General features: G+C 42.3%; 2 protein-coding genes across 3 annotated transcripts; both read left to right on the top strand.

Moving 5' to 3' along the window:
• The first annotated feature begins 1,410 nt into the window (after window positions 1-1,410).
• LOC115797303 (uncharacterized) lies at window positions 1,411-5,563 on the top strand. 2 transcript variants are annotated; one of them, XM_030753844.1, is made up of 5 exons: window positions 1,414-1,550; window positions 1,639-1,878; window positions 2,641-2,967; window positions 4,391-4,492; window positions 4,600-5,563. In XM_030753844.1, the coding sequence occupies exons 2-5, from the start codon at window positions 1,698-1,700 to the stop codon at window positions 4,731-4,733; spliced, it is 744 nt and encodes a 247-aa protein (XP_030609704.1). In that variant the 5' UTR covers window positions 1,414-1,550; window positions 1,639-1,697; the 3' UTR covers window positions 4,734-5,563. The 2 variants fall into 2 exon arrangements, with proteins under 2 accessions (XP_030609703.1, XP_030609704.1); XM_030753843.1 differs by having other exon boundaries at window positions 1,411-1,878.
• A 5,671-nt stretch (window positions 5,564-11,234) lies between these two features.
• LOC115797535 (butyrophilin subfamily 2 member A1-like) lies at window positions 11,235-21,567 on the top strand. The gene is made up of 6 exons (XM_030754131.1): window positions 11,235-11,266; window positions 11,355-11,445; window positions 12,396-12,716; window positions 14,169-14,215; window positions 20,733-21,208; window positions 21,479-21,567. The coding sequence occupies exons 2-5, from the start codon at window positions 11,376-11,378 to the stop codon at window positions 20,871-20,873; spliced, it is 579 nt and encodes a 192-aa protein (XP_030609991.1). The 5' UTR covers window positions 11,235-11,266; window positions 11,355-11,375; the 3' UTR covers window positions 20,874-21,208; window positions 21,479-21,567.
• The last annotated feature ends 4,641 nt before the right edge of the window (window positions 21,568-26,208 follow it).

Here is a 26,208-nt window from a genome sequence, read left to right as displayed (position 1 = left end):
GGATTTTTAGATCAGCAATAAAACGTAGTTTTCAAGCTCAGACATTAATTTTTACATTTTGTTTAAATTAATTAAGAAGTTTATTATATTCTTACATCACCAATAAAGCCTGTGACAAGATTTAAATTTAGATTTCTCTGAGGTCAAAGCCAGAATTTTTAGTATATTAAACATGTCATTAAAATATTCCTACTTTATTGACGTTTTCTTTTTCTGAGTAACAGCGTGGATACATTAGAACTAAATGAAGTTATAAACAGATTAATGCCATTTAAAGATAAAAAGTTTAAATAATTTAACAAATAAAATGTGAAAAACAAACTGTTTGCACACATGAAGTTTGTTCATCTCCCTCTTCTCTATCTGCAGGATGTTTTTTCTGTCTCTCTCACACAGCTGTTCTCTGCTGTTTTAAAATAACATGTTAATTAGCAGAGGCAGCAAAAGACCAGACATTCTCTACTTAAGTAGAAGTACAGATACTTGTGTTAAAAATACTCTGGTAAAAGTACTGATTAAACTTCTTTACTCAAGTAAAAGTGAAAAAGTACAGACTCTGAAATGCACTCAGAGTAAAGAAGTAAAGTGTAAAGCTAACTGCTATGTTAATATAATAATAAAATGGTATTACATGAGAATACAAACATAAATTCTAATGAATGGACTCAGCTTGAATCTGTCACCTACACTGTGGCAACTCTGCCTCCACACACACAGACAAATATGAGTACAGTCAGCGGTCACAGTGGGATTCAACAGGTGAGTAACTCTAAGTCGGTTGTTGGGGAAAAGAATCAATAATTTTTATTGTGAGCTGCAGTAAATTTTCTTTGCATGCAGGCTGTGATCAGCTGACCTGCTGCTCTGGTTGAGTTCAGTGAATGAATCTAAATTCAAACTCATCTCTGCTACACTGGATGTGATCTAAATGACCATGAACTCCACAGCTGCACCAACACAGAGCTTTAACCTGTTTATCTAAACTGCAGTATTTTCATACAACCACGTTATTGTACCTCAGTTTGTTTAGCAGGACGTTTCAAAGTGAAACAACATAACATCACATCACACACAGATCATGTAACCCTGAGTACAGCACTATAAATGATGCATAAATTATATGCTTTTATGATTTTGTAACCTTAGTGTTTGGACGTATTTATTTTTGGTCACATTTAAATTGTGTGGTTTATAATATAAATTTGTTTTGCATATTAAGTTTTGAAATATTCATGATTTTAACTAATTGAGTTTATTATATAATTAATTATCATTTGCCTCATCTTATAATGTTATGTGTAACATTAAAGTTAGTTATTACTGAACCTTGTGAGAAGTAATTTTAGTTCCTACCTTGCAGTGTTAACGGTGGGACTGTTTTTGGTGCAACACTGGTTTTTCTGTGTGGTCTGCGTCAGGATGATGACGGAGTAAAAGTTGAGTTCACACTGTCCTGCCGAGTCGGTGTTTATTATAGATTATTAAGATTAATTGTAACCCCACCGCCCGAGGAGAGAGACCGGAGAACGCCACCTCAACCATAAATCAGGGTTACAATTTCATGAATACGATAAAAGTAGTCAGAACAATACTTTTTACAGATACCTGAAAAATCTACTTATTTGTTCCTCATTACAGGTGGGATAGGCTCCAGCCCCCCTAGACCCTGAAAAGGATCAGCGGAAGAAAATGAATGAATGGATGGATGGAAACAAACTTCAGACACGCCCCCTCATCCGCTCACCTCGAACCGGTACAAACCGGATGAGTTACCTGCGGCTCTTCACCCACAGGCGCTGAGGGAGTTAAGGACCATGTCCCGAGTGTTTATGGTTGTGGTTTTAATATCGCTGGTTCCCGGGATATCGTCCCCTGACCGTGAGTAACAGGAACGATTTAAAGCCTGCGGCTGTTTCTCCTCCGGTAGAAACTGTTACTACGAACCGGTAACAGTTAGCCATCATGCAAACTTTTAGTGCTAACTGTTTTTTTTTTTTTAAAGCTACATTTAGCGGCTAACTTTTATTTACCCGCCGTGCAAAAACCTCTTGTTAAAAATTACCCGACTCACTGGTTAATGATTAGCCGGCTAATCATTAACCAGTGAGTCGGGTAATGATTAGCTGGGTTTAACCCAGACTAAATGGTTTGCTGGGATTAGCTCAGGCTGAATGGCTAATGTTTAGCAGCAGCTGCTAATGCATGATATTCATGCTGAGTTCACATGTTGCTTCTAACTGTAAAACATCTGTTAGTTACAGAAACTCATCGTAGGTGACTGCAGGAGAAACTGGAGGCCTCAGATTAGGTCTTTATGTCCAGACTCATTAGAGCTTTGTTTGCTTTGCAGTGTTGTAGTGTAAAGAACCTGAAGGTCCAGCAGATTCTGGTCCACTGAGACCTGAGGGGTGTCACCTCAGAGGGATTAATGGGTTCATGACCTTTGTTGATGGTCGTTACCATCACTGGGGTTAGGGTGATGTAACCCCTTTAGCCCCCAAACTGAAGAAGGTTGAGAGTTGGGTTGGTTGGGTGGGTGGCTCTGGACAGGAAATGGGTTGTTTGCTGTGGAGTTGGAGGTGGAGGTGATGAGTCCTCATTCTGTGTGTGCTCTCTTTTATGTTCCTCTTTGTCCTGCAGACCAGCGGATCTTCACACGTCACACTGGCACAAATGTGATTCTGGAATTTCCAGTTCCCACTGACACCACATCCATATGGCTAAACAAAGCTGACAGTAATAAATATATCTTCTATTGCCGAGATGGACACCCCACTCATCTCAAAGACCAGGAGGAGTCGTTTAAGGGCCGGGTGGAGGGGACGGACTGTGATAAGATCAATGGCACTGTCACCATAACTCTGAGCAATCTGACCAGTAGTGACAGTGGGACATATGAGTTTCAGGGCATGGAGAGTGATGGAAGACGCTTCAATGAAACCATCATCCTGATTGTTACTGACCCAGGTGAGACAGGCTCATTCACATCATTACCTACCATAGGTATCTGTTTACTCCATGTACCCCTGTAGGGGTGTAGGACAGAGCTAGATTAAAGGCTTTAACAAGGGGGGGGGGGGGCTTTGTTTTCACTTTGTTTTCAGGTAGCTCTCCAACCTTGGAAAATCACCATGGTAACTATGGTGAACACATAACTGAGGGTTGGTTTAAAATCATTCTCAGCTTTCAGCTTCATAAATGTTCTTCTGTATGTGGAATATACACTTCCCGGCCATATTATTAGGTATACCTCTTCAGCTGCTTGTTATTGGAAATGTCTGATAAAAGGTGCCACAGAGAGCTTCCACCCACTCCGCTGATCTCTGAGCAGCATTCAATCCTACAGCCATTAGTATGCACAGAAAAGCTGATACCTGTTATCTTACTGGGATTTTAGGTTTTGTTGAGTTGGTAATAGAGCTGCTGGATTATGGAAAAAATCATGATCACAGTTATTTTGGTCAGTAAAGAAATCAGGATTATTTAACACGATTACTCATCGACTTTGTAAACACTGCGTTTACAGCAGTGAATACCTTGAACTGTAGTGCATGCTGTGGTGTTTGAGCTTCAGCTGGTTGGACAGATTGGTCGCCTTGCTGGGTGGTGCAGATTCCACCTTGTAGCAAATCTGTGTTGATTATCTTGCAGTCGTGTCCTGGCCGACGTGTGCAGGTCAGGTTACGATGTAGATTTCCCACTCAGTAAAGAACACATAATGCACCTAAGTGCAGGTGTAACCTTGCTGAACTTAGCCCTACACTGATTCAGCTCAGTCCAAACATTACTCTGCGTTTTGTGATAGTGAATAATGGCCAAGAAATAGGATGAGATGAAATGTTGTTTATCTGCATGAAACAGAATATATATATATATATATATATATATATATATATATATATATATATATATATATATATATATATATATATATATAATATACTGGTCAGGACTCAGGCTCATAACAGCGAGTACAGCACCTTGCAAAGAATAACATTTTACATTTGCATCAAGCTAGTGGACATTTTCACTTGTGTATTAGATTTATCACAATGTCATTAATATCCTCAAATATACAGCTCATTAACATCTTGATTGCCATAAATACATCTTGCAGTTATCCAATAATAGAAAGGACATAAGATGATGATGCACATTTTCCCGCAGTGTTAACCTAGGTGAACCTACCTCGTGCTCTTCTCTCATACACTGGCAACAAGGTCCATGTGTCCACTACACTTATCACAGCTAACCACCAAGAGATGGCGCTGTTTCACCCACTATGTATAAACCCAACATGAAAAGTAACGACAAGTGGAATCAATATATTAACTCTGTTACACAGGGTACACTGCCTGCCTGACACATGTCTGTTTTCTGCTGTCCACAGTTAACCCTTTGGTATATGTGCTGTGTGCTGGGCCTGTAGTTTGCATTATTATTGGACTCATTTACAAAGGACGACGTAGAAAACCCCAAATCAGGACCAACGGTGAGTTCCACTGTTGTGCCTCAGTCCATCATCAGTTTAGAATGATTAGTGACGTTTTTAATGATGTTGATTCTAACTTTTTGGGGGTGGGGGTGTCTTGGTTTTAGAGCCAAGTGTTGAACTGGACCTGGAGGAGGAAAATGAGGATGATGATGACACAGCACATTGTCTCTCAGAGAAGAAGAGTCCTTTGATGAACATTGACTCTGCTGTGGTTCCAAACGTGTCTCAGATGAAATGACATTTTTAGTGTTTCAATGAGATTTATTTGTTTTATTTCCAAGTGCCTTCTTAAAAATGTAATAATGTTTTTATAAGACTCTCTTTGGGCATCCTGTGCATGACTGCCAATCCTTCAGCCTCTGAATGTAAAATGATTGTATTTAACCTCCTGAGACCTGAGCTTCTGTTTGCAATGCATCTTTAACTTCTTCTAGATATTTGTGATTAATGGACCTGATATGTGTATAAACTAAGCTTCCTCTTTGAACAGGAAGTTGTATTTTGTTACATGGTTGTTACATACATTTGTGAGAAAAAAAGATGTCCTCAGATGTGGACACTGGGATTATTTTATAGCATAACAAAACAAATACAACATGACTTAAAGTGTAAAACACTATTGAGCACAATGAAGTTTAAGGTGCACCAAAGCCAAAATGTAATGTCCCCATATGTGGACGCAGGGTCTCAGGAGGTTTAAGATCCAGTGTGATATTTTATTGCTGGGTTTGACCTGTTACATGTGAAGCGTTTTATTTTTTTGTTGTTTTTTTAACGTTGTTTTGGTGTAACAGGGGAAATAATTTAAATGTTGTTTACTTGAAACATCTCAGGCTGTTCTCTAAGTGGATAGCTCCTTACATGTGAAAATGATTTCTCTGAATTTGCTTTGCTACACTTTTTTGTTTTATTTTTTTGGGGGAAATGCTGCTTCAGAAGATGAAAAATGTTCAGAATTTTTTATTTTAAAATGCTTATTTTTGCACTTTTATGACCGCTTACATTTCAAGTACCTTGTGGCGACTGTTGTGATTTGGCACTTTATAAATAAAATTGAATTGAATTGAATTTCTCTGGCCATACTGTGCGTATATAAAGCACCTTTATGCTTCACATAAGTGACAGTATGAATGTGCTCTCTCGTTTTCTTATTAAATTGTAAACTGAGTTGAGACCCGTCCATCAAACTGCATTGGTCAAATATAACTGACTATATGATCAAACTGAGTTGATGAACTGATCATGCAGCTGTGTTGAGGATTCAGCTCTTTCTCGTGCTTTATGTTGTGCTTGACCCCTTGACCCCTGAATGTCTGGGAGATGCAGGCATGTGGACCTCCCCAACAGAGGGTCCTGGTTCCTGTCCCGGTGCCTCCGTCTCCACACCGATAAGACTTTCTTGCTCAATCTGCTGCATATGTATTGCTGAACTGTGACCCGAGCAGCAGTGTAATATGATGCTGTGAGGTTTTGTATAAGTAAGGTGTGTCTCTTTTGTTCCTGTGAGTTCCTCACTGCACTGCTCTGTACTGACTGAATTCTTTCTGGGAGGAATAAATATTCAAAACAATTCCAGCTGTAGCCGATTTTTATTAAATGCACTAAAATTTCCAGAGGAGTCGTCAGCCTCATCTTCCTCTCTGCTCTTACTGGTTGTTCCTGGATATTCACCTTCACCTGTAGGGTGGTAGCCCTCACTTATCATCTGGAGATGCTCATCAATAACAGGTTGTCTATAGGTTGAACAGATGTGGAACTGTGCAGCAGTTTTCCTCCTGGTCTTCCCGTCCCACAGTTTGCTGCTGCAGTGGTGGGCAGCCTGTCCAATGCCACACACATCAGGGAAAGTTATGAGTCACCAAAAAATCACAAGCTTTGTAGCTGTGTGCAGTTCTAGTTGTCAGTGTTTAACTTTTTAACCTGATCCAAACACTGAGATTGAGCTACTTGAAAGTGGCTGACTAGTCCACCTTAATTTAGTCAGACTAAATTAAGGTGGACTCACTGCACTTGTAATAAAATACCAAAGCACATAAACAAAAAGAGGACAGAACAAATAAACAAAAACAACAAACAGCACCTGAAAGAGAAGTATAAAACAGAAAACAAGCATATACTCTTGTTCTGTTGCTTGTGTGTGTGTTTGTCATGAAACGTATTTGGTAAGGAAGGTGAGAAGCTACAACAGCGACCCCCAGAGCCAGAGAAAACCAGAGATAGAACCCCCGGCCACCCGCAGCCCTCCACGGGTACTGAAGGAGACATAAGACCAGGAGTAGAGGACCACCGCCGGAAGGAGAGAACCAGCTAACTGGCTCAGTAATTACCCCCTTTTCCCACACCCCACCACAGGGCAGCTGAGAGCAGACCCGGGGCCTGTGACGACAGCACCCCAGAATAACGCCACCCCCGAGGCCAGCACCCACCTCCAAGTGCAGAAGGCAGCCACAGATACCACACATACACACACAAGAAAGGGGACAAGACAAACCGGCCTGAGTCCAGAACAAGCTGCTTCCTCACCTGTACCCCCCCCCCCCCCCCCCCCCACAGGAGACCAGTGAAAGACATACCTGTCAAGTATGGCCGGGAAACTCCCGTATTTTACCCGTCTGTCCCGCCGTCCTCCCGTATTATTATTTTCCCATAAATTTCCCGTATTTTAATATAATAATTAAAAAAGTGTTCCTGCCGCTCCAAACTGAATTCTATCACTAGCCTCGCGAGGACTGCCACCTGCAGTAGCCTGGGTGGCAGTTCTCGTGAGTTTAGTGTAGACAGCGGGAACAAAGGCAGAAACACAACTGGACCTCGGTTGGGCTCGGTGTTGCCAACTTAGCGGCTTTTTAGATACCCCTAGCGTCTTTTTTTTTTTTTTCCAAAAAGTAACTAACGACAGCGAAATTCTCCGCTGTCTTCCGCATGTTTTGTGTACATAAAGCCTTCTTTCTGTGTCCCTTCGTGCACTTGGGCATCGCCCAGGTCTGCTTCGACTCCACCCTCCAACCTCACTTAAACACCGAGCCTGCCTGCCTGCTCCCTCCGCTCCCATCCCCGGTCCTCGCTTCGGCCTTTATCAAGCTTTGAGACAGCCGACAGCGAGTTTTCTTACACAAGTTGGCAACAGTGGCCCAGATAAAGGAGGAGGGTTGAATGTAGCTAGCAGTCACACCCCACAGTGTTTTCATTAAATTTGATATTCTAACATTAAACAATACAGGACAAAATTGATCTATGTAATGTGGGTCTAGGCAAAGCATTAAAGTTATTAAGTTATTTCATAAAGTTCATTTGTAGTTCTAAACATATTTAGGCTGTTTTTTCTACACTTTATTTCTCTCCAAAGATGTTTTTCCTCTCCTGCAGCCTCTATTGCATCAACATGCAAATGACCAATTATGCAAATTAGGCGATGATGTCATATAGCGACTTCTATTTTCAGCGGCGGAAAATTTCCCGTATTTTTAAATACAAAACTTGACAGGTATGGTGAAAGATTCTGTTGATTTTATATCACATTCTGGATTTAACAGGGAGCCAATGAAGATAAGCCAGTATGGGAGAAATCTGCTCTCTCTTTCTAGTCCCTGTCAGTACTCTAGCTGCAGCATTCTGGTTTTTGTCCTTGTTGTAGAACGGTGGACCAGCATTGGATGGACAATGGATGTAATAATTTTGATTCTTAAATATTTTTTTAATGCTTGCTGTATGGTAAATAATGAGTCTGCTTAAATGCCTCAGTGCCTCTAAATGTATCAACAAAGAGATGGATGACCATTAACTGGACTGTCAATAAAGCCACAGATAATAAATTAAAAAAGAATGCACATAAATGTGTGAGTAGCCACACTGGCAGCAAATCACCAACAAACCTTTAGGACTGACTAACCTGCCATGAAATAAAGCCAGTCTGTTCTTTAACACATATCATCGGTAAATGACAGAAATGTCAACCAGGGTTATAATAGTTTTGGATTTTACATTATCGTTTAGTTTTTACTTTTTTTCTTTAATTCAGTTAGTTTCAATTAGTTTTCAGAGTGGTTTTGCTCATTTTTATTAGTTTTTATTTTTAGTTTATCACTTAGTTTTAGTTTAGTTTCGTTAGTTTCAGTATTAGTTTTAGTTTTTCATACTTTGTCAGATGCAAGATTCAAAACTCAACAAAAGATACCTAAAGAAATATATTCAACAACCAACTGTTCACAGACAGCAGCACTGCATGCTAAATGTGTGTAATATTAAGGACACACATGAACATCAACAGAAACAAAGAAAAACATGAACTCCCAAACTCAATAAATTCTACAGTAAACTCCCAATAAAGTTCAGCGTCAGTGCAGCAGATTAACAACAGCTTCTGTTTTGGAGCTAGCTTGGTTAGATGCCCCATATGTGGCCGACCTCATGTCGCATTTCTGCTTGTGTAGCTGGATTGTGTGTTCATTACCTTGTGGTCATGTGCTGGTGTTTTATATGCGGTGCCGGCTGGGACTTCTTTTGGTCCTCGCTCTTTGTGCTCAGTTTTTTGGCTGCAAACATATTTGTCCCTGTTATTTCTTCATTCCCTTGAGTCCTTATATTGATTGTTCCTGATTGTTATTCTCTCACTGATAAAGTGGCCGGAAACGCACAAGGACAGAACAGGTTCATCACAAAGTTGCGGCTGCGCGGCAGAGCGGTTCAGAGCGGTTTCCGTAGCTGCCTTGTGTGCGCTTCTCAGGTGGACTTTGATGTTGGTGTTTTTTCCTCACTGAGACGTGTTCCATACATTTTTCATCATTCACAGCAAGACACTCTTCTATCTGTATTATCGGACTCAATGAAACTCCATATGGGACTCTGCCGCTGTCTGAGCAGACTGCTGCCATTACTTTTCGGACCAGCGCGGTGAGCGCGTGCACGCACGCGCACAGCTGCCCGACGGCGCTCCCAGCTTAAACCTCGAGAGCGGAAAAATGATCAATCCACAAGGCTTTTAAATAAAATAACAAACAAGAAAAGGAAGGTCATTTTATCTATAATTTTAGTTAGTTTTTTAAACTCACAATACAGTTTTAGTTAGTTATTGTTTTTTCCTTTTAATTTTAGTTTTTATTTATTTCAGTTAACGACAATGTTTTTTCAGTTTCAGTTTTCGTTATTTCGTTCGTTTTCGTTAACTATAATAACCCTGGTGTCAACCTGTTTTACCTGTGAGTGTGTACCTGGGTATAAAAAGAGTTGGGGTTGTACCTCGCTCTGCTTCTCTATTCATTCTTTATTTATGTTTTTTGGCTATTTTTATTTTTTGCTGTCAATCCTAAAAACTAAACTGTGTTTTTTTTTTTTTTAATATTGATGAAGAGCTTTTCTTAGTTTTCAGTCAGCCAATTATCAAATCCTAGACTGAGTTTATGAACAGACCATAATGTTGGTGTTGGGTCATGATTTTTAGGGGTCCCCATGATCCTTTTGGCTGAAATGAAGTGGATTTAATCCTGTATAAGCTCTGATGGAAAGAAAGAAACAGAGAAAGATGCAGAGACAGGAAGAGAAGAGCAAGACAGAGACAAAGAGCGGGCTCATCATTTTATAACCTTAAAGATGGTAACTGCCCACCTGGCTTTGACACCTCTCAATTTGAAGTGTCACCCCCCCCTGAAACCTGATCACAGACCAGTCACCTTTCTGGGCTCCACTAACCAGCTCCTCTTTCACCTGGTTAAAAACCCGTCACCACAGCACCCAACAGTTTACAACAGCTCTGACAGGAGTCATAATGATGGATCTTCTTCCAACTAAAACCTCAGCTATGAAAACAACTCAACTTTTGGGGCCCAAATTAAAAAAGTTACCTGAAATACAACATGAGGTGACAAAAGTCAAACATATGTAAGTAATAAATATAACAGGCCTCGACTTTACCCCACTAATCTAAAGCATACAGCGTTCATTAATCCAGTGTGTGTGACTGATCTAACTGACTGACTTAATACTGCTGTCTGATCAGCTCCATCTACCCACAGCTTCCTCACATCTCTGGATGTGCTGCTTTAATCTCATTGGTCTGTAAGATGAACTCCTGACCAAACAAGGGTCGATGCCACAGCCATAGATAATATTCTATACTGTATCCATAGATGATGTTTTTGCAGTATTTTTGTAACATGGTCCTGCTAAGATTTCACATTAAAAGCCACTTTAAGAAACGAAGGGTTTCTGTCTACTGAATCTCTGGAGGGCTTTAATTTGAAACAGATACAGTACAGTGAAGTGAAGTAACTATAAAGAGTGGGAAAGAGTACAAAAATACTAGAATATGGTAAAATATGTTTATCAAGCAGAAGGAATAAGAAATGGTTGGTGTATAAGATGAAACACAATGCTGTTATAGTGATCTGCTGCATCCTAATCTTTAGTTAATGTACAGACTAGAGAAAAAAATCCACCAAAGTTTGAATGTCATAATGGCAGGTTTGACAGTTTCATTTATTATTGGCTCTCTGCCAGGAAAAAAACAAACAAAAAAAAAACAGGTTCATGTTTTCCAGAAGCTTCACCGGAGGTCAGACGTCATAGTCAAATACTTATACAAATACATAGTCAAAGACTCCTACCGTACCTGTACTTTGAACCAATGAGAGCTATACAGGTGTCAGGTCAGGTGATGTGTAGGCTTCTTTTGATTGGTTTATGCTATAACTCGCACCTGTTAGTGGAAATTTTCTGGATTGAGTTTTCAGTCGATGAATGTAAAAGAAGGAAGACACACAGAGGAACCTGATCAGGGTAAGATTATTTATTTTATATAAAATAACTCATCTATCAACAAGAATCTGTTGTTGAGGAATATTAAAGGTTTTTTTTACACCTGAAGGAAGAAGAAAAAAAAGGAAAAATGATGGCTGGGAGATCTGCGTCACTCCGCTTCATTTTACTGTCCATCTGTGTCCTGGTGGTCTCTGCAGGTGAGGCTGAGCTGGTTTTAAATCCAGCAGAATTTACTGCAAGAACTCACCAACTTCTTTATCCTGAATTATTTTATTGGTTACTGCTCAGTAATAAAGTACTGAGCAGTTTCCTCCATTTTGTTTTTATTCATTGTACTTAATGACCATTCATTACAATGCCTAAATAGACCCGCAGCGTTGTGCAAATTCACATTTAGTTTTAGTTCTTTTGGATGATCAAACTTTCTGCACTTCACTGTTGTGTGTGTGGAAGAACAATAAAATGAAATGCCCTCTTTGGGTCAGAACTGGAAGCAACCTTCATAAATAAGGTTCTAATAGGTTCTAGTGGAGTCTCGGGCAGGTCGCCATCTAAAGAGCCTGCTGTGCAAAGGTTCTGGTGGCTGTTTACTAAAAAAACAAAAAAAAACCAGAACAAAACTATTTACGATGTGGTATCAGAGTTTTCTATTTCACAGAAAAAGAAACCCTGAGGTGAGGATATTATTAAGGACCTCGTATGTGTCTTCTTTGTTTGTTTGTTTGGATTTTACTGCAGTTACATGTTTTATAATTAGGGCCACCGTAAATTCATAACATGGCTCATATGACAGATATCAGAGCTTTTTTTTAGTCGCACACAAACACTGAAGGGCAGGAAGTTTGATCATCTGAAAGAATTGACACAACAAATACACCCATGGCTTCTCCTCTCTTCTGTGGTTTGGATATTCCTCTTCTTTTATAGCTGAAGGCAAAAACACTTCCACAAATGAGGCTCTCTAATGAAGCCATGTAAAATTACAGATAGAAAGACCCATACACCCAGCCCTCCTCTTAACTCTTCACTGAAAGTTTGGCTCAGCAGTTGGATGGGTGGCTCTGGACAGGAAATGGGTTGTTTGCTGTGGAGGTGACGAGTCCTCATTCTGTGTGTGCTCTCTTTTATGTTCCTCTTTGTCCTGCAGACCAGCGGATCTTCACACGTCACACTGGCACGAATGTGACTCTGGAATTTCCAGTTCCCACTGACACCACAGCCATATGGCTAAAAAGACCCGGCAGTGATAAATATATCTTCCGAAACGGACACCCCACTCGTCTCGAACACCAGGAGGAGTCGTTTAAGGGCCGGGTGGAGGGGACGGACTGTGATAAGATCAATGGCACCGTCACCATAACTCTGAGCAATCTGATCAGTAGTGACAACGGGACATATGAGTTTCAGGGCATGGACAGTGATGGAAGACGCTTCAATGAAACCATCTTCCTGAATGTCACGGACCCAGGTGAGACAGGCTCATTCACAACATTAAATACCATGGCTATCTGTTTTCATACTGCACCACAGGAGTGTACCACAAAGCTAGATTAAAGGATTTAACGAGGTATGATAAACTTAATCTAACAGCTTCAACTTCTCTGGGAAGGCTTTCCACAAGGTTTAGGAGTGTCTAGGAGTGGGCAGCGTGGTGGTGTGGTGGTTAGCACTGTTGCCTCACAGCTAGAAGGTCTGGGTTTGAATCCACCTTGAGTGGACACACACACACACACACACACACACATATATAAATAAATTAAAACATAAATACATTAGAAATTAAGAACAAATAATAAATAAATAAATAGAAAGGTAATGCCAGTTATCATGATTAATAATACTAAGAAGAAGTTGGACTAAGTTATTTACAACAAATAAATGTGCTCACATGCTCACGTGCTCACGACACGTAGTAAGAACCCACCCACTGTGGCTGTAGGTTAATTGTAGTCCACGCAAAGACTCATCAGATCAGACAAATAGAGACCATAACAGGCGCTCAGCGATACAAACACCAAGGAACTTAAAGCTTGTTACATGTTCACGTTTAGCACCACTGATACAGATGGGGCTGAGTTTGTCTTTGCTAGACTTCAGTTCACAGGAGATAATGGGAAACATCAGACTCCACAACAGCACGGACACGTCACCTGATATTTACTGCTATTAGCTGTTATAGGCTATTTTTATTCTGTTTTGCTTTGAGACTTTTACTTTCTAACAATTGCATTGTATTTTATTTAGATTGAAATTTTAAGCTACTTTTTCATTTAATTTTTTTTCTGTTTAATTTCATGTATTATAGCTCATAAATTTTCATTTTGATCTATTTTATATTTTCTTATTGGTTGTGTTTTACTGTTTTGGATAAAGTTGCTCATCAGACAACAACCAAAGGTTATGGCAGCAGAAGCACTGTAGTTTAGTATGACATGTAAAACTAAACTGTTTTACCTCTTAGATGTTTTAATGGTAACGGACTGACACTTAAAGCACACTTTTACACATTTTACCACCATCATTCACACATACACACACAGATCTGTAGAGTGATTTTATTATATACCTTTAATATAATAATAATCATAATAATAATAATAATAATAATAATAATGCAATAGACTTATATAGCGCTTTTCAAGGTACTCAAAGACGCTTTACAACACACAGTTTTAAGCCATCACACACACACTCACACTTTAATGTGGTTTATATCAAACCACAGAACTTTTGATTGGCAGGATAGGGGAATGAAGGAAAAGGTCCTCCACTCTACCTGCTGAGTCACACCTCTTGGTAGAAAGCAGCTGGTCTGAGTGATGTGATCAGAGTGCAGTAGATAAAGTCTGTGAGATTCTGTTCTGTTCTTCACTCATCACCTACCTGACAGCTGACACCTCACACCTGTTTCTACTTGCAGGTACAACAGGAGGACACACAACAGAGGATGGAGTCAATGCTGCCCTGGTAGCTTGTCTGTCAGTTTTTGGTTTGATTATTCTTGTGATACTTATTGTGGCCTGTATAAAAAAAAGCAATCAAGAATCTGATCAAGAAGTTGTCTGAAACAAAGCAATTAGCAACAGAGGTTTAACAATTCTGAAAGCAAGCCTGAAACCAGTCTGAAAGTCCAAAATATCACATTGCAGTTCAATTTTCCTGGATACTGATCCCCATATGGATCTGTTAATAACTGGTTAAAGCAGGCTAATCTTTTGAGGTTGTTCAGGTAATAACTGAACTGGAAAGATATCAAATAACTGACAGGCTGGCGACCTCTTCAGGGTCTCCCTGTCAGCTGGGATAGGCTGTAGCCTAACCCCCCCCCCCCCCCCCCCCCCCCCCCACACACACACACACACACAATTTGATGGATTGATGGAAAATTATTCAGATATTCACCCCTCTGCCAACTGTGTGGCACACTTGGTCGCAACATCGGCAGCAACAGCACAGTCTGTGTCGATGGACGAAAGGAGAGCCACGCCAGCAGCCGGAACGGCGGCATTGTCAGAGGCCGGAACAACGGCCACGTCGTAACGCCAGCCACATCGTCCGTCGGAATGGCGGCAACGTCGGAGGCTGGAACAACGACCAAGTCGGAACGCCAGCCACATCGTCCGTCTGAATGGCGGCAACGTCGGAGGCCGGAACAACTGCCACGTCGGAACGCCAGCCACATCGTCCGTCGGAATGGCGGCAACGTCGGAGGCCGGAACAACTGCCACGTCGGAACGCCAGCCACATCGTCCGTCGGAATGGCGGCAACGTCGGAGGCCGGAACAACTGCCACGTCGGAACGCCAGCCACATCATCCGTCGGAATGGCGGCCACGTCGGAGGCCGGAACAACGTCCACGTCAGAATGCCAGCCACATCGGCAGCCGGAATGGCGGCATCAGAACGGCAGCCACATCGGGGGCCGGAATGGCAGCCACATCGCCAGCCAGAATGGCGGCCACGTCAGAACGGCAGCCACATTGGTAGCCATGCGTTGGCGGCCGCGTTGGCAGCCGGAACACCTGGAGCCGTTCTAAACATAATAAATTATAAACCTTGTGGTCCTTTGAAGCTTCTCATTAATTTTTCTTAGAAGGAGATGTCACACTGGTGTGGGCCGTGCATTGGCGTCATTTTTGGCTTGACATGCAGGTCATGATTTTTGTAATCTGGTGAGTGTGAATTATGGCAGGCCATTTTAACATAAAATCCGTTTGTCTGACTGTCCATAATTACATTTCAGATATCTAAAACTGCATTTTGACTAGACAAATCTACTTTTTGACTATCCAGAATGGTAATTTAAGATAACTGCAATTACATTCTGACTAGTAAGAATAATAATTCAAGATATCTTCAATTACATTTTGACAACTCAAAATTCCTTTCAAGATATCTCAAATGACATCACCGGATTCGTCATTTGACGGGTCACACATTACAATTTAAGATATCTAAAATGTAATTATGACTAGTCAAAATTACGTTTTCGATATCTGAATTTAACGATTGCATGTAATCCCCCTTGTGCTGTATTGAGCACAAACAATTACCTGTGTAGAATTTCAGGTGGCTGCAATGGCGTTAATTTAACTTATTAATTTAAGATATCTTAAATAGGGGCTGGGTGCAGTGTGTGTCGGGTGGTGGCCGAGGGCGGAGGCACTGGCCGACCGATCCCCGGCTATCGAAACTGGCTATTGGGACATGGAATGTCACCTCTCTGGTGGGGAAGGAGCCTGAGCTAGTGCGTGAGGTTGAGAGATACCAGCTAGATATAGTTGGGCTCACCTCAACACACGGTCTGGGCTTTGGAACCAGTCTCCTGGAGAAGGGCTGGACTCTGTTCCAGTCTGGAGTTGCCCTTGGTGAGAGGCGGCGAGCTGGGGTGGGTATTCTTGTATCCCCCCGGCTTGCTGCCTGTACGTCGGAGTTTTCACCAGTGGACGAGAGGGTAGTTTCCCTGCGCCTTCGGGCTGGGGAACGGGTCCTGACTGTTGTTTGCGCTTATGCGCCGAATGACAGTTCAGCGTACCCACCCTTTTTGGAGTAGCTGGGTGGGGTGCTGGAGAGTGCTCCATCTGGTGACTTCATAGTCTTGCTGGGAGACTTCAACGCTCATGTGGGCAATGACAGTGAGACCTGGAGGGGCGTGATTGGGAGGAACGGCCTGCCCGATCTGAACCCGAATGGTGTTTTGTTATTGGACTTCTGTGCAAACCACAGTTTGTCCATAACGAACACCATGTTCGAACATAAGGATGTCCATAAGTGCACATGGCACAGGACACCCTAGGGTGCAGGTGGATGATCGATTTTGTAATCGTATCATCAGATCTGCGGCCGTATGTTCTGGACACTCGGGTGAAGAGAGGAGCTGAGCTGTCAACTGATCACCACCTGGTGGTGAGTTGGATCAGGTGGCGGGGGAAGATGCTGGACAGACCTGGCGCACCTAAACGTATTGTGAGGGTGCGCTGGGAACGCCTGGCAGAAGCCCCAGTCCGGGAGATCTTCAACTCCCACCTCCGGCAGAACTTAGACAGCATTCTGAGGGAGGCTGAGGACATTGGGTCCGAATGGACCATGTTCCGTACCTCCATTGTTGAGGCTGCTGCTCAGAGCTGTGGCTGCAAGGTGGTTGGTGCCTGTCGTGGTGGTAACCCCCAAACCAGATGGTGGTCACCAGAGGTGAAGGGAGCATCAAGCTGAAGAAAGAGTCTTATCGGGCTTGGTTAGCCTGTGGGACTCCGGAGGCAGCTGACAGGTATCGGCAGGCCAAGCGGAATGCAGCTCGGGCAGTGGCTGAAGCAAAAACTCAGATGTGGGAGGAGTTCGGTGAGGCTATGGAAAAAGACTTTCAGACGGCATCGAAGCGATTCTGGCAAACCGTCAGGCGACTCAGGAGGGGAAAGCAGCGCTCCACTCACACGGTTTATAGTGCAGGTGGGGTGCTGCTGACTTCAACTGAGGCTATAGTCGGACGGTGGAAGGAATACTTCAAGGACCTCCCGAATCCCACTGACACACCTTCTGTAGTGGAAGCAGAGTCTGGGGATGAGGGAGATGACTTGACCATCACTGGGGGTGAGGTCACTGAGGTAGTTAAACAACTCCTTGGTGGCAAGGCCCCTGGGGTTTACGAGATTCGCCCTGAGTTCCTGAAGGCTCTGGATGTTGTAGGGCTGTCTTGGTTGACACGCCTCTGCAACATCATGTGGAGATCTGGGGCAGTGCCATTGGATTGGCAGACCGGGGTGGTGGTCCCCATCTTTAAGAAGGGAGACCGGAGGGTGTGCTCCAACTTTCGGGGGATCACATTCCTCAGCCTCCCCGGTAAGGTCTATGCCAGGGTGCTGGAAAGGAGGGTCCGTCCGTTAGTCGAACCTCGGCTCCAGGAGGAACAATGCGGTTTTCGTCCTGGTCGCGGAACGCTGGACCAGCTCTTTATCCTCTCAAGGATATTTGAGTGTGCGTGGGAGTTTGCCCAACCAGTCTACATTAGCTTTGTGGACTTGGAGAAGGCATTTGACCGTGTCCCTCGGGGTATCCTCTGGGAGGTTCTGCGGGAGTATGGGGTGTGTGGCCCGTTGTTGCGGGCCATTCAGTCTTTGTACGACCGCAGTAAGAGCTTGGTCCCTATAGCCGGTAATAAGTCGGATTCGTTTTCTGTGGGTGTTGGACTCCGTCAGGGCTGCCCTTTGTCACCGATTCTGTTCATAATTTTTATGGACAGAATTTCTAGGCGTAGCCAGGTGGTGGAAGGCTTCTTCCTTGGTGGCCTCAGAGTCTCATCTCTGCTTTTTGCAGATGATGCGGTCCTGTTGGCTTCATCAGGGGGTGGCCTCCAGCTCGCAGTGGAACGGTTTACAGCCGAGTGTGAAGCGGCTGGCATGAGAACCAGCACCTTTAAGTCTGAGGCCATGGTCCTCAGCCAGAAAAGGGTGGAGTGCCCTCTCCGGCTCAGGAATGAGTTCTTGCCCCAAGTGGAGGAGTTCAAGTATCTCAAGGTCTTGTTCACGAGTGACGGGAGAAGGGAGCGGGAGATCGACAGACGGATCGGGGCTGCTTCTGCAGTGATGCGGACGCTGCACCGGTCTGTCGTGGTGAAGAGAGAGCTTAGCGTCAAAGCGAAGCTCTCGATTTACCGATCGATCTACGTTCCTACCCTCACCTATGGTCACGAGCTTTGGGTAGTGACCGAAAGAATAAGATCGCGAATACAAGCGGCAGAAATTAGTTTCCTTCGAAGGGTGGCTGGCCTCTCCCTTAGAGATAACGTGAACAGTGCGGCCATCCATGAAGGACTCAGAGTAGAGCCGCTGCTCCTCCACATCGAGAGGAGCCAGTTGAGGTGGTTCGGGCATCTGATTAGGATGCCTCCTGGCCGCCTCTTGGGTGAGGTGTTCCGGGCATGTCCCACCGGGAGGAGGCCCCATGGTAGACCCAGGACACGGTGGAGAGATTATATGTCTCGGCTGGCCTGGGAACACCTTGGGGTCCCTCCGGATGAGCTGGAGGAGGTGGCTGGGGAGAGGGAAACCCGGGCTTCTCTGCTTAGGCTCCTGCCCCCGCGACCCGGCCCCGGATAAGCAGAAGAGAATGGATGGATATCTAAAATTGAAAAGCCATCTAATTCAAGATATCTGTAATTAATTTGTAGATATCTTTAAAGGAATTTTGACTAATGAAAATTACAGTTCTAGATATCTCTAAGTTTTGCCTAGTCATTATGTGTTTTCACGATATCTAGAATTTAATTTGTACTAGTCAAAACTATTTATCGCCTATGTAAAAATACATTTAAGATATCTTAAATTATGGTGTCATTTAATCTTAGTTAATTTAATCTTAATTAGAATTGTGACTAGTCAGAATAAAAAACAAAATAAGAATTAACTTTATGGCTAGTCATAATTTAATTGCAGATATCTGAAATATGTGTTTCAGATAGTCAGTAATTCATTGAAGTCTCCATTCAACTCAGTGGTAAATCTGACTTAATTTCAACTAGTCAGAATGTAATTAGAGATATCTTAATTTATTAATACATCTAGTCATCAATCAGTTTCAGTTTCAGTGTGGTGAATCAGATTTTACGTTAAAATGGCCTGCCATATGCCATAGTCTTTACCGTTGTGCAGGGCTAAGAAGCCACGGAGGTTTCTTTTAACGGAAAAAAAAAACATCCAGGGTCACTTCACTTCCTCTTTATGTTCTTCTGTTCCTGCACTGTGGATCTGAAGGGTGTGGCCAAGTCACTGTTCAGTGAGTCCAGAGGGCCTTAACTCGAGAGAATTTTTTATTTTTTTTACAAAAATGCCAGCATCCAGACCCCTAAGTAAGGATAAAGAGACTAGCAGAAACCAAACCAGGCAGTGTGCTGCGTCCAAACTTCACAACACAGGATGATGACAAGAACTCAAGTGTCTGCAACCTGCGTCAAAGGCCAAGAAGTAGTGGACACCTTTGTGCTAAGGCAGAGACATGCAGGAAGGTCTCCACCAGTGGGGCCCTCATCAAGACCCAACAGAGGCCAAGAGCACAACCCAGCCCCACCCAAGCAGCACGGGCACCCAGAAAGTGGAGCCCAAAGCATCTCATGAGCCAAGGGACAGCCCAGACAAAAATGCCTGAAGAAATTAAAGCACACCAAATCATTGTCCAGACCATGAAGGAGAATGAAAGTGCAGGAAATTGTGGACAGAATGAATATATTACTGTGGCTGCCAATGGAAGGAGCCACCAGAGCAAGGACTTGTGGGAATGTTTATGCTGGTGTATGGGTGTTTTACTTGTCAGTATTTATCAGTTATTCAGTAATGTTTTGTTGGTTTCACTGCGATTGTTGGTTTGTGATGTCAATGTGTTGTTATTGAGGGTGGCTGATAACGGGCCACCACTGCTATCACACAAGCAGTGAGGTTTGCAAGCATACATATTGGAGAGCTCTGCCAAGCTGAATGTTTGTAAATGCACCAATTGAAAACACCTGCCAGGTGCACTGCCTACCTGCTGAGGTGCATGCACTCTGGCCAAATCTCGGTGCACCTGTTAAACAACTGCTTCTAAATCAAAAACCATAGCTCCTATGAAAATAATTTTTGAACTGTGAGCGTCACAAGGACCTGCTCTAAACAGTGGTGTGAAAAAGAATAAAATATAATATCCCTTTAACAATCCTGGATTGCTTTGGCAAATGTTTTTGAGCCCGTATATGGGCCCTAGGATTGTTAAAGGGATATATATAATAAAGAATACAACAACAATGCTGTGAATGCTTTGCAAGCAGTCACAGTAATTAGGAAGCATAAACCATGGTGATTTTCACCTGCTGTGTGCAGATGAAAGTGACAACGGCTGGAATGGAGAGCAACAACAAGAAAATCCCCAAAAAGGAGACGTTTTAGCAGCTGGTGTCCACAGACCATTGCTCTCTCCTTATCCCTCCTGACTGAGTTTTCTCTATTTTTGCTTTCTGCTAGTGTCTTTGTCACTTCTGGTGGTGCAAGAAGACGTGGAGATCCTTCAGCTCCTCCAGGATCATACATCCATACATGCTGTCTCAAGAAGGTTTGTGTGGTGAAAATACCAGGAGACAGGACATCATGAGGACAGAGCTGTAGGGGGGCATGAACCATCCAACGGGACTGGTATCTGTATTGTTGTGCATCCCAAATCCTCACAAGATGCCATCTCATTCTCAAAATGTTGGCTTTAATACTGTTGTCCAATCTTTCATTTCAGATACTCTAAAGTCTAGAACACGAATTCAAGAGAGTAGAGTTTATATGTAGTTGAATCCCCAAACTCAAAAGGTCAGTAGGAAGGAAGCAGGTGTCCTGAAGACGTGGATTGGTTTGCACACCATGAGACCAGATGATCCAGGTCAGCATGGAGTCCTGGTGAGCCACCTTCCACCACCCAGGAGCTGCTGCATCATAAGTTAGCAGGAGACAGGGTAAGACCTCATAATTGTATTGCAGCATCCATATCTGTAAGGAGTGGCTTCATCACTTGATTTAGGAATAACGGTTTTAAGTCTTGCCAGATGTGGGCCCCGGTTGTGTTAATAGATGATGCCTTTCTAAGCTTCCAGTTAAAATAAGACAGCATCTACCTGTGATAATTTGGCTTAGATTAAAAAAAAAAAGTATTTTGTTCTCTTGATATAAGCACACAAAATGCAACCATGCAATTAAACAATGAATTCTTTCTGACCCTTTAACAGATCAGAGGGTGCCACAGAAGTGAAGCTTCACCTTTGTACCTCGAAGAAGAAAGGAGTCATCAGCACATGTCAAACATTATATTTACCACACATTATTTATAAATTGTTACTAAAGTTCCTACTTTATTTTCTTTATGTGTAAAATAAAGCTGGATCATATTTTAAAGTGTCTCTACATTTGTATTTATGAACTGTTAAGTGGAACATGCGTGTCTAGTAGACGTAGGATACAAGTGATTTGTATATCACCCCAAAATTTATACCGGGCAACGTGATGTGGTACAGCCCCAGTCTCTAGTATTCTCTCTGTGAATCTGCAGATGAATATTACAGTGTTTAAAATTGGTCCAAAATGGGATTCATATTGATAAAATGTTAGTTTGTTTTCAGTTATGCAAATACATGAATTTCTTACATTTTTATGCAATCTTTAAAAAAAAAAAAACTATTTCATTTGGAGATTTATGTACAGTGCAGCACTCAAACTGTTAGATTTAAATTTACCAAGGGTAAACACCATGTGTGTGTAGCTCTTTATCTTTGTCACAAAGTGAACAGACACGTCCTGATATTGCCACTCTCTGTGCTATCAACATGTCTGTTAGACCCCAGCACTACAAGACGGCTCAAAGAAGTCCTACCATTAATTAATGCTTTAAATGTGATCAGGGTTTCTTTGTTAATGGGCTACAGGCCTTCATGGTGGCAGTAATTAAACCATTACTTAAAAGTCTTAGCTAATTATAGGGCAATCTACAAACTTATTTTTATCTCAAAAATTCTTGAAAAAGTAGTTGTAAAGTGGCTAACTGATCATCCATCATTGAACAGAGGAAGTGCTTACGTCACCAACTTTCCCCCGCTTACAGTGCTGTCTTGAGCTCCCTTCCCAGACGTCTCAACCCCCATTCACACCTTTGTTCCAGTGACCTCAGTAGGCCACAGGAAACAATGGACCGGAGTCCTAAATTGGTTTCAACTGAAACCACTGATTGAAATGACCCACGCCTCCCTTCACACCTTGGCACATGTGCTTACGCACATGAACAATCGAGGGTCATAAGGGACTACGCCCACAGGGGTTTAAATACCTGGGTCTCTCCACCATTTGGTTGAGAACTGAAGAAGCCTTTCGGATGAGAGGTGAAACGTCTTCAAGAAACAAAAAGAAGTCCAGTCGCCTTTTTCAAGCTCCAGAGACTACTATGACCTGGATGACTGAGAATCTACACAGACAACAGTTCTGTGAAGTAACAGTTCATTGCCCCCCCCCCCCCCCCCCCCCCCCCCCAACACCACTGCTTAACTGTTGCTGCAAAATGTGTGTTTGTAATTAAGTGAAGAGTTGTGTTGTCGTCACACTGCAATAAATCATGTCATAAACTCTGCTGCATCTGAGAAAAGAACAAGCTGTAGCTGAGCTGGAACAAAACTATTTACAATGAAAGTGAGCCTTTGAGGTGAGGCTCTTATTTTCTATTTACCTGACTCCTCTCCTCATGTCTTAGCCCCTCACACCAGAGATGTGACCAACAGAGGCAGAGCAAGAGGAGTCGAGGTCAGGAGTTTAACAAAATGATCCCTCAGCCCCTTGGAGCCCCATTTTAAAGTTAATTAAATATGATGGCGACTGCAGCATAAATAGTTTTGTTACAGCTGTATATTACAGCATTGTTAGGAGAGCTTTTATATTCAGGGCCACATTAACCTTCCTCTGTGTTAGCGTTCTGTTACCATCTCTCATGTTAATGGGTCAGTTTTAGAGCCCTGACTTAAATCAGCCACAAATATTTTTCTTTTTTTTTTTTTCTTTCAAAAATAGAATATAAAAAGAAAAGCGGAACAAGTAATGAAACAACAGTGCTGGTGTCTTTAAAAGAAAATTTTGTAGAAAGTGTAGCCCTGTCCTTCACCTGTAAAATTTCAGGGTGCAGCTCGGGTTACTTTTTTTTTTTTTTAAAGTGACATCGAGACATACTTGTGTATGGTACCAGTTGTCTAGTGTGAGAAGACCCTAAAACCTGGAGTAATGATAACTTTTTGGGATGCAGAGTGCCACTCACACCCATTCTAAATAATTCCAAATACCGTATTTTGCGGACCATAAGGCGCACCGGGTTATAAGGCGCATGATAAAACATATGTAGAGCGAAACAAAAGTGTCAGGTAAGTTGAACTTTATTCAACTCATTCACAATAACTCAGAATATTGTTCTGTTGTAACAAACCGTTCTCTTCCTGCTCTTGTCGGAGACGGTCGCATTCTATCTCTCTCCCTGCCCTCCCTATCTTTCCGCTTGCTGCTTGCTGTGAGAGCGTCTCTCACACACTGTCCGAATAAGAATAAGATTAAGAGCAACATGGATCTGGCAAACTGGGCCCTCAACACCATTGATTGAATTTTTTCCACTGAGATCGGAGAAAGGGGAGCCTGCGTGTCCGAGTGGAACAGACCCAGTTGGATACGTCATCGATTCTTGGAGCTCGTGGAGACCTGTGTGCTTCTCAGCCCTCGAGGTTGAAGACGTGGAAGACGTCTACATATTCGGCTATTTGGTAGCGGTATCTTTTCTGTTTGGGCTCGGAGGATACCTCTGTGCTAATCTCTCTCTCTGTGCAGACCCAGCCCGTTCCTGAAGTCGGATCAGCACGTGTGCGCCCGCGGACCTCAGACCCAGTACCAGTGGAAGCTACAGAGAGGAGGAGCTGCCCTGAAACTGTTACATCTGTTCTGCAAGTTTCTGTGACAGATCTATTCAATCTGCCACACAGTTATTTATTATTACTCTTCAAACTACCTGCTTTGTGTTGTTTTTATTTATATGCAAAATAAATTAGAAAATAATTCTGAAGCATATTTATGGTTTGATAAGGGACATGCTGGTGTTTCTGGAATCTCCAAATGAACAATACTTTGCATTGGTCCAAAAAGTGTTTCTTTGTTTATATTTATGCACATTTATGAGTTGATCACATTCTCATGCACCTAAAAAAATAAAAAGATTTCATTGGGAGGTTTTCATACACCATGCAGCACTGAAACTGTAATGTGAATCTAACACAGGTACCTCCATGTAGTTGGGGACCTCATATAGCCTCTCTATCAACTATAAATAATTTCATACTACATACAACAAGCATGTAGTAGGTAGCAAGTCATTCCATGGCCTCCTCACCTTTTACCATCATACTATGGATGGTTTCATATTTACAGGCCTTCCAAGTATATAGCTTTTTTTTAATATTAATTTTGCACCCTCATAAGTACAGGAGAGCGACACGCTGAAAAGAGTTTATTTTGTCTGTTTAAATCTGCAAACAAATATGTTTTTCAACCACTTCAAGCAGCACAACCTAAATCTGTTTTATGTTCTGCATGACCAGCCATCTGTATCACAGTGAGATATGTCATAGTTTCAATAAACTGCACCAGTTTGGTGTCTGGTGTAGAGGAATAGTAACAAACATTGGGCATATGATATCCACAAGTGCAGTTTGGGTCAGCTTTAAAGGCTCATGTCAGCATGTGGGACAGGTGGCTCTTCCTAATAAATTGCAGCACATGAAAGGTCTCCTTTTTAGCTACATTTCATATCAGGCTATGAAATGTAGGTGTGTCCTGCCTGTGGGTCCTTCTGTGTCTGTGCTCACCAAATGTTCAGTAATGCGGCTGCTTAAATGCCGTCCGTGCTCACTCTTCATGGACCACGTGCCCTCCATCACCTCACCAGTGTCAGAAGATGCTGGGAGAGAGGGATAAGCTTTACAAACATTTTAAAGTCAACTAATGGCCTGTGGGGAATCAGATATATATTCAATGTAGAAAATTGGTGTTAAAAACAGGCCGTCTGTAATCAAACAGATGTAGGATATGAAGTGTCTGTACAAGAGTTTAACTCTTCATCAGCTGAGTTATTTTAGTGACCTTTAATGCCTGTTTGCAATTATCAACCCTGTGCTGGTTCATTTATCTGTGACAGATGCTCTAAAATGTAAATTATTTGTAGTTTTCAATCACTTTTTAATGCAAAGAGGAGTTAACCAAACTCAGCTCTGTCTATTAAATGTTTCCAAAGGTCAGTTTGGACTGCAAGTATCTGGTTCACTGCAAAACAGCAAAATGTAGTGATAAAAAGTGGACAATTAGAATCAAGTCAAAGCCTTTAATGTTAAAAATATGTCCACATGATGCTTTTCACACAATATTATTACAAAACTCTGAAAGTTTTTAGAGGACGTTATAGGAAACATTTAGAAAAATGTCACAAACACACAGATGAATATACGACTGGGATCATAAATGAACCCATTCAGTTAGTTGAAGGTTAAACATGGTTTCATGTTGAATAACTGAAGAAACATTTAAACACGTCACTTAACAGTCCAGAAAGCCAATAGGCTTCCAGCGACTCAAGTAAAAGTAATCAGTATGCAGAATCATGATATCATTGGATCATAATCTTTGATTGATTCATGTGGATAAATGAGGCAGCTGGATGGCTTTGTTTACTATAATACACCACCACAGATTGTAGTTTAAAATCTGAAACATGTGCTCTGCATCTCCTCCTGTCTTTCCACTGCCACAAAATACCAGCTGCACAGAAAGATTCACACTGGCACTTACTTTATTCAGAGAAGAAAAGCTTCCCGTCAAACAGGAGTTTTCTGTGTGGAGTTTTTTTATGTTCTTCTCGGGTCTGCATGGGTTCCCTCTGGGTACTTCAGCT

This window comes from Archocentrus centrarchus, chromosome 18, assembly GCF_007364275.1.
Source record: "Archocentrus centrarchus isolate MPI-CPG fArcCen1 chromosome 18, fArcCen1, whole genome shotgun sequence".
NCBI classification, from domain to species: Eukaryota; Metazoa; Chordata; class Actinopteri; order Cichliformes; family Cichlidae; genus Archocentrus; species Archocentrus centrarchus.
Note: the sequence above shows the minus strand (reverse complement) of the source record. Positions and strands in the feature narration are given on the sequence as shown.